Source organism: Saccostrea cucullata, unplaced genomic scaffold (assembly GCF_032062105.1).
Source record: "Saccostrea cucullata isolate Sc308-1 unplaced genomic scaffold, CSIRO_AGI_Scuc_v1 ctg4843, whole genome shotgun sequence".
In the NCBI taxonomy this organism is placed as follows: Eukaryota; Metazoa; Mollusca; class Bivalvia; order Ostreida; family Ostreidae; genus Saccostrea; species Saccostrea cuccullata.
This window is the reverse complement of record NW_026931248.1, coordinates 30775-46731: the sequence shown is the minus strand read 5'-3', so window position 1 is coordinate 46731 and position 15957 is coordinate 30775. Positions and strand designations below refer to the sequence as shown.

General features: G+C 34.0%; 1 protein-coding gene across 1 annotated transcript in view; it reads left to right on the top strand.

The window, feature by feature from the left end:
- Nucleotides 1–8991: 8991 nt before the first annotated feature.
- Nucleotides 8992–15957, top strand: part of LOC134231933 (rho GTPase-activating protein 21-like) — a 32795-nt gene continuing 25829 nt past the window's right edge. Inside the window, 5 exon segments of the mRNA XM_062713887.1 lie at nt 8992–9287; nt 9895–10032; nt 13536–13572; nt 14438–14682; nt 15526–15564. Coding sequence (XP_062569871.1) covers nt 9270–9287; nt 9895–10032; nt 13536–13572; nt 14438–14682; nt 15526–15564 — 477 coding nt within the window. The 5' untranslated portion in view covers nt 8992–9269.

Below are 15957 nucleotides of genomic sequence, written 5' to 3'. Positions count from 1 at the left end.
TTATAAATATATTTAATGTATTCTTATTTAGTTTTGTATGCGTGTACTTTAATATGTTAAATTGTTGTTATTTGATATTGCGTGATTGAATGCCAAATGTATAGATCCCAACGTCATATGACTGTAATTGTTTTTAAAGATCAAAGGAACTATTTTAAAAGTCAGATAAAAGGCCATTTTAGGGACCTTTTTTTCAAAATAAATTTGGAAAGACATGAATACGTTCTTTAAAATACATATAGGGATCTACTCTAATCAGCATATTAAGTATTTCAATAACATGGATATTTAACACCGACTAAATTCTACCTAGATCTGTATCTTCTTTGTTCTCTGCTGTTCTTGTTGAGAAGGCCAAATTTTACCCCAGAGACAAAATAGTTCTGTCTACGCCTTTTGTGACAAAAGTTCTCTGTCAAGGTTGTACATTGGTAGGAAATTTAAATATCTTTCCAACTGAGACTTTTTTTGGTGGACTGGATGTGTTTTGTATAGGCAGTGTGTATAATTATATTATTTAAGGGGAAAGGGATTTAAGTTACAAGTTGTAACAACTTAAAAAAACTTTTCCCTGTAATATATAGATTTATACAATAATTTTGATAATGCACAGTGACTGTGAGACAAATTTTTTACCGTTGTAGTGAAGTTGATTTGAAGACAGACTTTTGTTGTGGATCGAGTGTTTTTTGTTTATACAGCGCGACTCTGGACAGTAGATTAACCAGAGATCGCTGGGGATTACTCGACACAGGGTGACAGAGGCCATGCCCGTTATTGTTCAGGGTCTCTGGACAATTACTTAACTCTTTAAACAGGTGAAAATCCCAGGTGAGGGGGCTTTAATTACCTGGTTTTACTCAAGGTGTGATTCTAAGATTGTGTTGGACGACTCAGTGATTGGGAGGGGAGATAACTGGCTGCTTTGTTTTGAACATGATTCCAAAGGGAGATAAGAAGGGTTATGTGTGGTCTGAAAGTTTTCACCTGTCTGGATATATTTAGAAACTCAGGGTACTTAATAAACAGACCAGGTAAGGCTGGGTTATTAATTAACAGTGATCTGTAATTAGTAGGGATTAAACTCAGTGTGTGATCAGCTTACTTTATGGACTGTATGTAGAGAAGTGAGTGACTGCCTGGTCATGTCTAGTGTTGTTAGGAATTTTGTTAAGTTCAGCCAGGTAACTGTATTTTATGTTTATTTTCTATGTACAGTCAAATCTTATTGTATCAAACTCAATGGGATCAAGAAAGATATTAAAACAGAGAGAAGTCCATGGATTTGAGATATTCAGTGTAAACTAGTTAATGAATAAGCAGTGGAACTAATTCCAATTCTATTCACTTCATACTTGATTAAATGCAAGTTATTAGATAGTATTTGAGTTCCCAAATGTTATAACTGTATTAAGTTTAGATATTCAATTGTAATGGTAAAATGTGTAGCTAAAAAGGGAACTAATTGTCCATTATTGATTCTACTTTGAACAGTTCAAGGTGTAAATCTTCAAGTGTGCTGTGCACACTACGTGTGCGTTGATAATCATTTAAGTCCTTTGAGCAGCAAAACCTTGTATGTCCAGAGAAAATTATGTAAGATTGATTGATTGTATTTTGTTTAACATCCCTATCGAGAATTTTTCACTCATATGGAGATCCCACCATTTGCAGATGAAGAGCTACAAATTTTGTCCTATACTTGGCACTAAGGTCCATTGAACAGTGAGGGGTCTTTTTCGTGCCAGCACCTACTGCGACACAAGACCTCGGTTCATAAGGTCTCATCCAAACGGACCGAGAAAATTATGTATTGGCACAGACATTCAGTATACAGCATTGAAAACTGATATAATTTTTTTTCACTTGATAATGCAGTAAAACTCGTTTAGTACAAACACTAATATTGCAAATTCATGGACATAGTGAAGTTATTTTGGTTCCCCGACCATATGAATTTAATGAATTACTGATACGGATATATAATGAATTACGGATATAAGCGAAGTGATTTCATAGGTCCCTGTGACTTCGTTATAACCGAGTTTTACAGTATTAGAATTTTAAGCATCTCTGTTTAATACAAGGATTGAATATTGCAATGCAATATCTGATATCTTTTAGTGCAGTATTTGATATTTTGTAGTGTTGCTATTTGATATCTTGAAATGCTATAGTATTTAATATCTCATAATGCAGTATTTGTCATCTAAAAGTAATGAAATATTTGATACCTTGTAAATGCAATATATATCTTGCAGTGCAATTTTGATATCTCTGTGCAATATGTAAATAATAGAGTAGTTATAAATATATTGGATATATTGCACCTGTTTCTGACCATTAATTCAGCATCTGTCTATTCATAATTCTGGTGTGTTTAATAAGCCCCTGGGAAGATCTAGGAGGTTTATATACATCTGTCTGTGGTAATTATCCCAATACCTACTGGAGATATCACTGGAATTTTAAGAGTTTGTTTGGAGTAGGGCTTGTTTACAGTCACACAGTCACTTTGTTGTTGTTGATCAGATGTTATTTTTACCTGAAGATTTAGAGATGCTTAGAATTGAGAATGAGATTGCATGAGTCTGTCTATGCATGTAATAATTTAATTATATTACATGGTTTTCATATTATCAACAAATATACTCTAGAAACCAAGGTTATTAGTGAATTAATTGATTTATAAGAGTTGAATAAAATTTGAAGTTTTTTCCTCCTTACAATATGTATTTGAAAAAAATATTTTTGTTTTGAAATTTAAATGAAAGGGAAAAAACTTTAATTTTGGCTTTTCAATCAGATCATGCTTTATGTAATCTGATCCAAGTAATTTTTTTTTCATTTGCCTTTTAATTGCTGGACCTAAGCTCAGTCATGATAGCGTGATTCATTTACATCAGCGTTCGAATTAAGTTCCACTTTTTTTTTTCTTAGGCGCCAAAAGATATTTGGGGGGAAATAAAAAAAGTAAGTTAGGTGAAGTCAGAATTGATCGTATTTCATGCAGGTAAAAAATAACAATATCAATAAGATTAATTTACAAATCAGTTTTAATTTGAATCTGATTAGAAGAAATCTTACAGTTACACTGTACTATGACAATATAATGTAAAAAATTTGGGGTTATGAGAGAGAGAGTCTTCAGGGAGAAAGTCTGAAGGGAGAGAGAGTGTGTAGAGTAGAAAAGAGAGAGAGTAATAAAATAGTGGAATGCAAAAAGTGAAAGTAGAGGAGATAAAGAAAATAATTGAAAGGGTGTGAAGAAGATGGGGAAAGAGTGAGAGAGAGAGAGAGAAAGGGTGTGAAGAAGATTTTAGGGAAAGAGTGAGAGAGAGAGAGAGAGAGAGAGAGCAGAGGAGAGGGATAGAAGGAAAGAGAGAGGGAAGGAAGAAACAATGGCACTGAATGAAGAGTGAGAGATTCAGCCAAAGAACAGAGAGAGAGAGAGAGAGAGAGAGAAAGAGGGAGGTACATAAAGAGAGAAGAGAGAGATCAGAGAGAGTTAGAGAAAGGGTCTGGGAGGGTGAAGTATGAGTCAGATACACATCTGTTTGTGGAGGATTAGTCCGGCTTATGATAATCTCACTCATGTGCAGATTCCAATCTCGGGGATAACAGATTCAGCAGGTGTGTTTTATGGAGGCAGGCCTGAGTTCTGTTGTGATCAGGATGCAGATGGAGAGTTATTATAAATACAGCAGAAAGTGTATGAAGTCTGACAGGATTCAACTGAGAATCCAGACTGCTGGTTGTCATGCTTCTAATCCAGATACAAACTTTACTTTCAGCAAATGAAACCAAGAGAATTTTGTAAAGCTATTTAAATTCAGAATTTTATTTGTTAGGTACTGTCAAAAATGGTTATCTCAAACTCAATGGAATTGAGAAAATTAGGGTAGTCTAAGAATACTTAAAGAATGTGTACAGCAAAATTTGGTTATAATGAAGTCACTGGGACCTAAGAAATGACTTTGCTAATATCTGTAATTCGTTATAACAGTACAAGGAATTCATTAAATTTATATAGCTGGGGATCAAAGATGACTTCGCTATATCTGTAAATTCGCAATATCTGTGTTCGTACTAAATGTGTTTTGCTGTAATATTGGGACTTTCAGATGAATTTGTCACCATATCCATGGTATTCAAGATATCAATGTTTGGAACACTGAGGTTCAACTGTAAAAATTAATGAAAAGATGTTACTATATATATTTTTATCTGAATAACTGAAAATGTAAATTTTAAAATCTTTGAAACCTATCTCCTTCCCCCCTTAGTTTAAAGAAAAAACAAAACAAAACAACTGACAATTAATAGAATGTTATTTAATAGAAAGTAAAAAAAATTACTTTGGTCAAATTTAATGCCAAGCTTAAATTATTTATTCAAATTTTGAAAAACTGTAAGTTAACATAACTAATGTGTATATGTTATATTTTAAACATTACGTAATCAGTAACAATTCAACTGTGAAGTTAACCCTTAATCCCAGCAAGGAATGTCAACACATGGGAAACTCTTATTTTATGAGAGATGACCCCATTATTTCACCCTTTAAAAATATTGTGGGATATACCTTTTATAGGAGTTCTCTCCTATTCTAAAGTCGATTCACCTGTAGGAAAAATACCTGAGAAAATAGTCTGGGACGTACAGTCTTCTGTTAAAGCCCACACTCTCTCTATACGGCCCGAGGAATGTAGGGATATTATAACACTGTGGTTTGTGAATGAGTCTAGGTCAGGCAGGTTTACGACTTGGATTTAACATCGTGTGGTTTGGTCGTTTATGTGCTCAGATGAGGGAGAGATATAAAGATCGGGAGTTTATTAATTAGAGTGTTAATTAGATGAAAACAGTTGTGTGTTGATGTCAGCTGTTTATATTCTGAGTGATGTTTTTTAACTTGAACAGTTAAAGAAGTGTCGTCTGTCCCTTGATGTTTTGTGAATTAATGGGCATTCATGTCGCTGTGTTTACTTGGGATAAAAAAGAGGGGGCAAAAATTCATGATTTTTGAGAGGCACACAGCATTTTTGGTTGGAATGAAGAGCATCTACCACTAATTCATGTGGCCATTTTTTTTTTAAATCTGTGGTTCTGACATTTTCCAATGAAAGATAGAGAAAGAAGTTTTAAATGTCATAAATAAGAGAAACTGAAACTGAGATCTGGAGTCATTTCCTTGTGGCCGTTAGTTTCGTTTACCTGGGCAAGGTGAGTCAGGTAAGTTTCAGTTAATTAGAGGCTTATATCATTTAATTACCACAGGTACATCTTTATTTATAGAAACCTAATCCATCAAAAGACTTGCCTTCAGGTTTGAGACTATAAATACGGATTGAAATATAAATATTTCTACTAGCTGACTTCATAATGTTAATGAATAAAACTTTCTTCTTTTTTTTCTGTGTTTTAAATATGCTGTTTCAGTTGATGGTTACTATTTGTCAGTAATGAAATACAATTGAAATTGAAATGGTACTTTAATTTATCTATATCAAGAATGGATTTATTGTTTGCAATGATCTGTATTATCCACAGAAGGAAGTTTTAAATCATGAAGATGACATCACCCATTTTCTGGGTTGTTGGAATAAAATAAGGTGATATGACATATGAGATTTACCTGCATGAGTTTGCTCACTCGTTAAAGCAATATGCTGCATGTTTGACATTGGAAAAAAAAGTTGTTATTTGTAATTAACTATTTCAATGACAGAAAAATAGAACATTTATAAACTTCTGTTGGTCATATTTGCTATGAAAGAACTTTTTATACGCGTTGATTAAAGCAAAATGGAATTATTGTCGTCCTGTACAATAATGATTTCTCATATGTAATACTCTATATTCGGTTGTACAAAAAAATTTCTTCTGCAACATTTTTAAACTTTTATATTTTGGTTTTATTGATCATAAGGGTTTAGATTACATGCAGATTAATCATAATAACACATTTTACCAGCAAAATAAAATTCTCAAAAATACAGCTCATATTGCTTTAAGCTGCTTTACAACATTTAGGGATGTATAACCATAGGCGTCAGAAGCAAGTTGAAAGTACGGGGGGGGGGGGGGGGGGGGTAATTGAAAGTGGTTGGGAAGCTTAACCAACAAAAAAGGTAAACATCAATTTTTAATGCCTATATTATGTATATATATTTGCAATAAAAAAGAAGGGGCTAACCCCCCTCCCCCCTCCCTTATACATTAGTACACTGAAACATTTTACATTAGTAACATTTTTCTAAAGCTGTTATTTTAAACTTTTTCCCTTGAATTGTTTAGAATAAGTGAAGTGGTTTTTAAAAATGCTTTCAGATACTTTACTTGTAGTTGGTTTTACTACAGTTTCGACGAATTCCTTCATCATTTGTTACAAGTACATGTATAACAATTAAGACAAAGAGGATGTTTGTTTTTGGATGGTTAATTGGTCCAATCTTTTGGAAGGATCGAGTTACTTAATCAAATGAATCTGTCATCTTTTTGGGGGCTGTTGGGTGCAGTGTTAAATAATGAAGTGGTATATAGCTTCTGTAAACATTTGTTTTTAATACTAAGTACTTCAGATGATTCAAGCTGAGAATGCATTGTGGTCTGCAATAAGCATCCTGTTCAAGACACAATGTTATTCAGTAAACTATGTAATAGTCGAGGAACATTTGTCAATCTATAGATGCATCACTCACTCCCAAGCTAGCTGTCTGGATTAATTAAAAGCATATGGATGAGACTGAAACACACCTTTTATATTCTGTCATTAAACGTAAATGATATTCCCCACATATTGTGTTTGGAAGGTAAAAGCTAGTGTTAAAACACTGTATTTGGATTCATTTGAGAAATATGTAGGATGCAAGTTTCTTCTCACTTAATAGACATTCTTTGAGAAATTGATTACTGAATAAGTCAGCTCATTAAATTGTCATCATTTTATTGGCTAAATTTAGTTAATAAACAACAAATCAAGAATTCATGAAAATGTCTCTCATATATTACACTTAAAGCACCTGCATGTATATATCGTAAAAATATTAGTTTTTCTGAAAAACTAAGTAGTGATCTATGGTATACGTTGGGAAATGTTGAGATGAGATTTTTATTTAGTAACAGGCTTCAAAGCTTTAAGAATGTCAAAATAGAATGTCATTGAGGAGATCAAAGGGAGATCACAAAGAGATCTGGGCTAAATGCTACTTATTTATTATACTCTTGAGAAACCTCGAAAATATGACCTCATGAAAAATGTGTTTTTACAGTACTGGTATAGTTAATTTAGAGATTTTCAGAGTTTAATTAACTTTTAAGGTAGAAATGTCACATCCATAATTGTTCAGGGGAAAATGCAATAGGAACCTGCTAAAGTTTATTAAGTAAAGGTGAGAATAGAGTGCCAGTGTAGAGGTAAATTTGCTGTTTTCTCAGGATGATTCATGATGGGGCTTAGAACGTGTTTCTCTTTCATCCTAAGTAATATCTTTGTTTTCGCAGCCAGAGGTCTCTTTTTATGCATGCTTGCAATAACAGAAAAAGATGTACATTGATAGTCTCTTAAGTTTATTCAGTGATAATAGTTGGTTTTGATCAGTGATCAGAGTTCTATATTTGAATCATAAACATAATACTCATTGATAGAGGCTTAATTGAATATTGGTTTAATTAATCTTTTCTTTCCTTCATAAATGTATTGTTTTTTTAATAGAGTTATATTCTTCCCAAGTCAGTGATATTTATTTAATATAAAAAATGGCATTAAAATTATTGTTAGTATTTCAAACTTCATAAGTAGTTTAGTATCAGAGTTAGATTGATTGATTGTATATTGTTTAACGTCCCTCTTGAGAATTTTTCACTCATATGGAGACGTCACCGATGCCGGTGAAGGGCTTCAAATTTAGACCTATACTCGGCACTCAGGGCCATTGAGCGGTGAAGGTTCTTTATCGTGCAAACGCCTACCATGACATGGGACCTACGTTTTTAAGGTCATATCCGAAAGACCCGTGACTTTCACTTCTAGTGCCGAGCGCTTGGCGAAGGAACAGTCACTACCTATGTTTACGTCTTAGGTATGACGCGGCGCCGCGATCGAGAATCAAACCCGGGCCTCCCAATCACGAAGCGAACGCTCTACCACTAGGCTACCGTGACCGGTATATCAGAGTTAGAAAATGCTGATAATTCATACAAATCAAACTTGATTTCAATAATTAATGTCTGCACATACATTTTATTTTATTATTTTTTTTTGGGTGGGGGGGAGGGGGGATGGGTAATAAAACTGAACATGAGGGAGCATTGTAGCCAATGGCCTGTATAACCCTCCTAGTGATTTTTAGAAAATTGAACATTATTGGGCAAATCTCAGTCAGTCTCTTACAATTTAAAGAAGACTGAAATCTTCGACTTCTAAATAATACAAATTTACTCAACCCCCCACCCCCCATCCTTATCCCCTCTCCCTTTCCCCAAACAGCTTAAATGTCTATTACATCACAGTAGCAGATAGCTGATCGGTGTGTGAGTGAGTACTTTTCATTTGTCATCAACGTAACCTAACCCTACTGCTGCTGACTGCCATGGTTTCTGAGAACATGGAAGATTGCCTCAACATCTGCTGTTCTCACGTCATTGTACCATTTTTATCTACACGCTGCACCAAACATGCAATCAGATTATTTCCCCTGTAATTAATAAGAAAAATATTGAGTCTTGAGGATTGACGAAGGATGACTTAGCCTCATGTTCCCCCATTAAAAATAAGTTACGTTTTATGACAATAATAACCCCCCTTCTCCGGTTCTTCACTGCAAGAGATCAATGTCGCTGGGATGTAAATATGGTGAGAAAATACAATCGCTACGATTGCAGGCTTCTATATATATATATATATATATTTATTTTCCCCACATTGAGGGACATTCATGGCATAACATCAGCTGAGATCAGAGAGAGATGAGTAGCTTCTCACGTAATAGTTTGACAAACACTGAGTCGACGAGCTGATTGTTTGGCATTCTCTCCTCTCTCTCTTTCACTCCTCCACAGCCGAGATGTGACGGATACCTGGGATACCTCGTCCCTGAGTCACGCCCCCCTTCTGTTATCCACACGGATGTTACGTGGGTGGACATTTCTATCCACTCTTTTCCTGCTGACACGGGTTTCTGGCGACGTCTTTCTTTTTTCGTGATTTTTGAGGGTGATTATAGACGTCGTTTCTAAAACGAATCTCACTTTTATTTTAATCGAAAATGAGTGATGATGATTCGGTAAGTGGGTTTGTCTCGATTTGTGAAATTTTTATTTGTTTTTGCTTTTTAATTACAGGAGTAATTTCTTTCCACTTTTAATAAAAACTTCTGACTGGATTGTAGGTGGGATTTGTCTGTAGGAATAATAACAATTCAGAAGACAGGGAAAATCAAATTTATCCAGTGGTTGATTTCATTGTTCTGAGCTAATATTTGTGGGTAGAGGAAGATTTTTTTTTATTGTCATGGAATGCTTTTGTCAAGTTCATCATATGGTTCTAATTATCAGATTACTTAATTTGGTTTACTGGTTTTCATCTAAGTCATATTCAGTGAAAAATTATGGTTCAAAATTGAGAGCTGCTTTAAATGTTACAACAAGGTCAAAGAGCATGAAGGACTGATAGACAATTTCTGGGTCGTCAGTTTGTCTGATTAATCATTTTGACTTTATTTGGTATTCAGTGTACTTGACTATAAAATTGAATTCACTTCTGCATCGGTCTTGAATACACATTCTTTTAATAATAGGAATATATATGAAATAAATAGTTAATAACTTACATATAACAGTAAAATAATCATAATTTCATTGTTTTAACGGAGTTATCTTTTCTTTTGACAGAGCGATGGTGATCCTGGAATAGTCGTGACCCGATGGCCGGTACATAAGACAATCCTGATCCCTAAAACAGAGCAGGGCTACGGCTTCACCCTCAGGCATTTTATCTTCTACCCCTCCAGCACTGCCGCACAGGAACAGGTGGGTCAACAACCCCCCTCCCCCCTCCCTGACCCCACCAGACCACAACACACACACACAGATTGTATTAACCCACCCAATGTTATGGTTGCTCAATTTATTATCAGAAATTGTCTTCAACAAAGTTTGCAATTTTAGGTATTTTAATTTCTATCCCTTTTTATTTTATTTTCTATCCCTTTTTACACTGCTATGATGGGTTAAATCCTGAGTATAGTGTCCCCCCCTCCCTCCCTTCCACATCACATTTATACATTCTTATGACCTGACTGGTCAGTTGTGGTGAAATCACATTTTTTAGGGGGTGGATGGGGTTAATTTTTGTTGTTCTAGTGGTTTAAGAGACTCGCACGAGTTCATTTGAGGCCTAAAATAAAATTAAATTCGTTTGCAGTTGCCGACCGACCCACTGAAAATGCACCCGACCCAAACTTTTTTTTAGCCATTTGGTAATTTGATTTTTTTTTACTTTTTCAGAATATTGAAACAGTTTCGTTTTCAAATTTTGACACATTTTTATCATTCAGTTATAACAAGAGGTGAGCTTATTCATGTCTAGTAGGTGTATGAAAATGTCTTAATTGTAATATCTAATCTGATTTTTTTTTCCAAAAAAAAAAAAAAAAAAAAAGAATGCCTACCTACCGACCAAGTCTAAAAATTATAGGTCGGCAACTGCAAACAAAGAATTTTTTAAGCTTGGCCTGACCAAGAAATGTAAATTAAATGTTTATGTACAAAACTATACATTGTCACAATAATTTCATCCATGAAATCTAATTTCCACAACCCGTTTCATTTTTTTCCCCTAAAACTTGCGAAAATCTGCCTTTACAAAAATATTTTGACAAAACGTCTTTTACAAGGCTAGCAATGTGTGATGGTTCAGATTGTCTACACTCTGATATTGCTTTATAAAGCATCTGTACCCAATGTGTTGGCACTTGAAGAGCAATGCTAAAATCGCAGAGAATGGAGATGGGACAAATCCAAAGTGTTTTGAAGTTTCTGTTCCATATGTGCTCTGTGCATTAAGTGATTATAGCTGAAAGCATGTGTTAAGTTGTTTTACCCCCAAAAAAATCCTCATCAGATTTGAATGTTTTTTTTGGACCTGGTTCATGGTTTTCTAGCATCATTCCTCAAAAGATAAAACTTTTATGTATCAGCCATGGTGATTTAGTTTTAATTGTCTTTTAGAGGAAGATATTTAAGATTTTATTGGGTTGATTCATAAAACATTTATTTTTCAGATCTTGATACTTTCACCTCATCTTATCTAAGATTTCAAAATCATCAGCAAGTCTTATGTATTTTTTTGGCAGCAAGTTTGACATTTAATGGTGGGTGAGAAATTTAATCTTTGAAATGCTTCAAGTTCTCAAGGATATTTCAGACACACTGAACCCATAATAATATGTAGATCTATCTATGAGTCAAAACAAAAGTATTCATGATATAGACAGATAGAGACACATTGAAGAGTTTGAAATTCATGATATTTCTTGGGGGCACTTTTAAGGTTTTGGAGAAAACAAATCGTTGCCAATAAAACAGATAGAGTAAGTTCTCTCTAAATAGGCATTTGTTGTCAGCATGCATTTTCAGGCACACATTTTTGTGGGGCACTTCTACCATGCAGCCCCTCAAGAATTAAAAAAAAATTCTTCAAATAAAAGTGAAATTTCATTCATGAATATGCATGTTAATGCGTCCTTCTGGTTGCACTGTCAGGTTTTCTAATTGTTGAATTTATGAAATTACATTACTGTGCCTTTGCCTCCAAGGTCCCTCATTAGACTGTTTTCCCCTCTTATTACCACATCTAATACCCCCCTCCCCTTCCCTTCTTGCTAAAAAAATCTGGGATCCACCACCGTTGATTTTATAAAAAAGGTACAAAAATTAAGTTTAGTCTTGAGTTTGTTTTGGTTGCGATTGAAGTTAAAAATTTTAAGGTTGCTTATCACATAGATAACAAAGGTTAAGGAAGATGAACCAAGATTTTTAAAGATACGGTTGAAAGATCAGGGTGATCTGAGAGTTTTTTCTTGATTTAAAGTCAAACCCTGCTCTCTTTTTATCTTCAAACAAATTTCACAAAGTTTTGAAAATAAGATGAAAGGATTTTCAATGGTAGAGATATGTATGAAGAGATACTAGTCTGTTGATCATTCCAGAGGGGATATGTTGTCTATGATATGCCAAAATATCAAACTGTTAAAACATGATCCTTACTCAATGGATCAGACATTCCATGGCTGAACCAGAAACATCAGTAATATCACTATGTAAAAATTGGGCTCAAGGAAGATCATGGAGCACCCATTTATATGTGTACCTTGCTTGTAAATCAATAATGAAATTATTTATTTCTTTGCCGTCTTTTAACTTAATTATTATTATAGAAAAAAAATATATCTTAGATGATTGCCTTGAGTCCTGGGTAAAATTGAAGCTTTTTCTTCTAGGCCAAAGGTTTTGATCCCATTGGGCTCAGGTGATAGAGGCTTTTTCTTTACCCCAGGGTCAGGGCAGGAGTGAGACATTTCCTTACCCCAAAGGTTTTAGGCAGGAGTAGGACTTTTCCTTATCCCTGGGTCAGGGCAGGAGTAAGCCTTTTTATTACCCCAGGGCCAGAGAAATAAGTAGTTGATGATTGCCCAAGAGCCTAGGCAGACATGAGACTAACTCCAAACTATGAAGACATTAAAACATTCCCCTGTGTAAGCTGTCCCAGACCTATAGGAATGTGATCTATGTTGGATTTCCAGGTCATTCGAGTTCACTGCCTGACAAGGTGACCTTCACAAACATTGGTGTGTTACACCAGAACTAATCCATTAGGTGTTGGCATCAGACCATGCTGTACAGCTGGCAGGAACTGGAGAAAGACAGAAGGTGTACAGAGTTCAAGACAACACAGTGTCAGATTTATATAGTATGATTATACAATGTGTATTGCAACAGTCACTGTATACTAAAGCTAGCAATTTATTCTAAAGCTGGCTGTATATTCTGCTGTGTGGGATGAGATGGTTTTTGAATACGATCCAATAAACATGATGGTAAAAAAACAAAAACAAAATTAAACACTCCTTAATAGCATTGTTTTTACAATCTTAATTAATACAGCAGGTATAAGCCCCACCCCATCCCATTCAAACTCTCATCATTCTCAATGTACAATAAAGGAAACTTGTGTGTAGGGGGTATATTTCCCTGAGTCAGGCTTCTCCTAAATTTATCTGATTTTAATTAGACAAAAAATACAGATCAATTAAACCTAATCAAATTTTTTGTAAAAAGTTGATGGACTGCATGTTTCTAGTTTTTTTTTTCAAAGTTTTACTAAATGTCAGGAGACTATAATTCAGTAAGGTCACTTTTACGTTATCATGTTTTGTTTACATTTTCAATTTGAAAAATTTTTTGCGAATGTTCTATTTGCTAAAAATTTAATGCAAAAATTTCTTTTATATGTTTGGTGTTTGGTGTTGTAGAATACAGAAAGAGACAAAAATGACAACAGAAGTCAGGGTATGTACTATAATTCTTAAAATTCTTGACTATCTTCCCACATTAATATACTTAATCATTTGCTTTTAAAGTTTTTTTTTAAGGCAAATATTATTGGCATTTTAACTGCTCGGAGTTTCAAACATTCAATTTGTACCTAAATGTCATTAAAAATTGCTGGATTCATCATTTAAATATGGCCATTTTAAAAAGTAGAAATTGAATACAGTATTAATATGATCAAGGAAGTCAAGAAAAGATAATTAGAAGGAGGTAGACGGTGTTTGTCTTGGCAGAGTTATTCCCCTTTAAACACAATTGTAGTAATACTTCAATGACCTCTGTCACAGATTTCTGGCCATAGCTGACATTTTTGTGGTTCAGTTTTAGGATGTAATCTGATTATCTAGATAATGTTTGACACCCCCATCAGGTAGTTTTCTGTAAGAAATATTTTGTACTTTGTCAAACATAGTAATTCTCGCCTGACTTAAAGGAGATAGGGAGATTATTTACTTTTGTTTCTATAAGTGTTAAAACTTTATAATTTGAATCTATTCTGATGCTATAATAGCTGTATTTTATACACACAATTTACAAAATTTGAGGAAAAATTAGATGAATGTGTTGATAAAAAACAAACTTATTTAAGGATTGGAAGTTTTTGTTTCAATTAATGTAAACACATTGAAGATCATTATAACTAATGGCTTAGAAACAATCTCTGCATGAATCTGAGTCCTCAAAGTGTTTACTCTCAATTACACATTCTGTCTTTATGCCATCCTGATTGATTAATGTGATCATAGGCTAGTCATTAAGTTCATCTACATTATAATTATCCTCACTCCGGGTCCCTTTCATGTTTGAATTTTGCTGATTACAGGTACCTCTTACAAACGTCTTAGTTTCGTGGATCCTACGGACACCATCTTCGTTAAAAATGTCCGGACCTACAGTCCAGCTTACAACGCAGGTTTAAAGACTGGTGATCGAGTAATAACCGTGAACGATCAGCCAGTATCCCAGAAGTCTTACGCTCAGGTGATCGGACTGATACAGCAAAGCGAGGGGATCTTAAAACTAGAGGTGCTGCCAAAAGACGACGACGAACAGGAGACAGATCTCTTGGTGAGTCTACAGGGCGGCTCAAAATTAGGCATATTAAGAAGGATCAATATGCATGGTCAACAATATTATATTCTTATTATAAATAACATTTAGGAAATAATTTGTTCCTTGGTATGCCATTTTGTGAAGGAGGGCTGATATATTTTTTTTTCATTTTGCCTATATACTGCAAGTTTTCAGTCTCTTTCTTTAATTAAATTTTAAAGCTCTGTTCTAACTAAGAATTTTGTGGAATTTTCCTTGAGGTTATGCAACCCACACATTAACATGAAAATTCCAAATTTTTCTGCTGGTATTATTGTATGGTCAAGTAACGTAAAGAATCACATATTACAAATACAGTATTTATCATTTAAAGGGAATTAAGTAACTTTATGAATTATTGTAAATGTATCAATTTGTATTTACCAACTGTTTATGTAATCTACATAACATTGGGAGGAAAATTACTGACAGTTTGTCACTAGATCATTAAAAGATCTTCCAAATAAGGTACACATGAAAACCTGTAAATGTATCATATAGGTCGAAAGGCTCATTTGTATTTACCATATAGGACGAGGCTTTGTTTCCCGTTTTCTTAAGATTTTAATCAACGTATCATAACAAAATTAGGGGTTATTCCGTGACATGAACGTATGAAGAAAATAAACAGGTATTTTAATGAGTACAGCAATTAAATACTGTTTTGTAAAAAAAAAATGTAGTTAAAACTTCTTTGAATTGTGTAACTACTTATTTTTCTCCAACTTGCCTGTTCAATGCCTCCGTAGTTTCACACTGTTGTTAAATCAACATAATATTTATTATTTTACAGCAATGGGAAAACCTATTTTGGTGGAGGTAAAACACGAGACCACTGAATGTATATATCAAGCAACAGTAAAGAATTGAAATCATATTAACACTATAATTAATAAATTTTAATTGAGAGTGACTTTCAACATGAATTTCACGACATTGTTTGTTCTATGTGTAACACTATATATATTAATGATTGACGTGAATCATGCAGTTAGAGCAGTTACCTGTTAGGTGTGTATAACTCTTCTTGTATCATTTATCTAATTTACACAACTGATCATAGATTTCTGTGTATCTAGAAAGTAAAGGTTTATCAGATGTAACATTTAAAGGCTATAAAGCATCTATTTTCTATTTCCAGACTTGTAAAAGTCGACCTATATTCCCGAAATTACGGTATTTTGAATTTTAGATATGTCCCAGCACATGGCAGGTAGAGCAGTTACCTGTAAAGTGTGATTAACTCTTCTT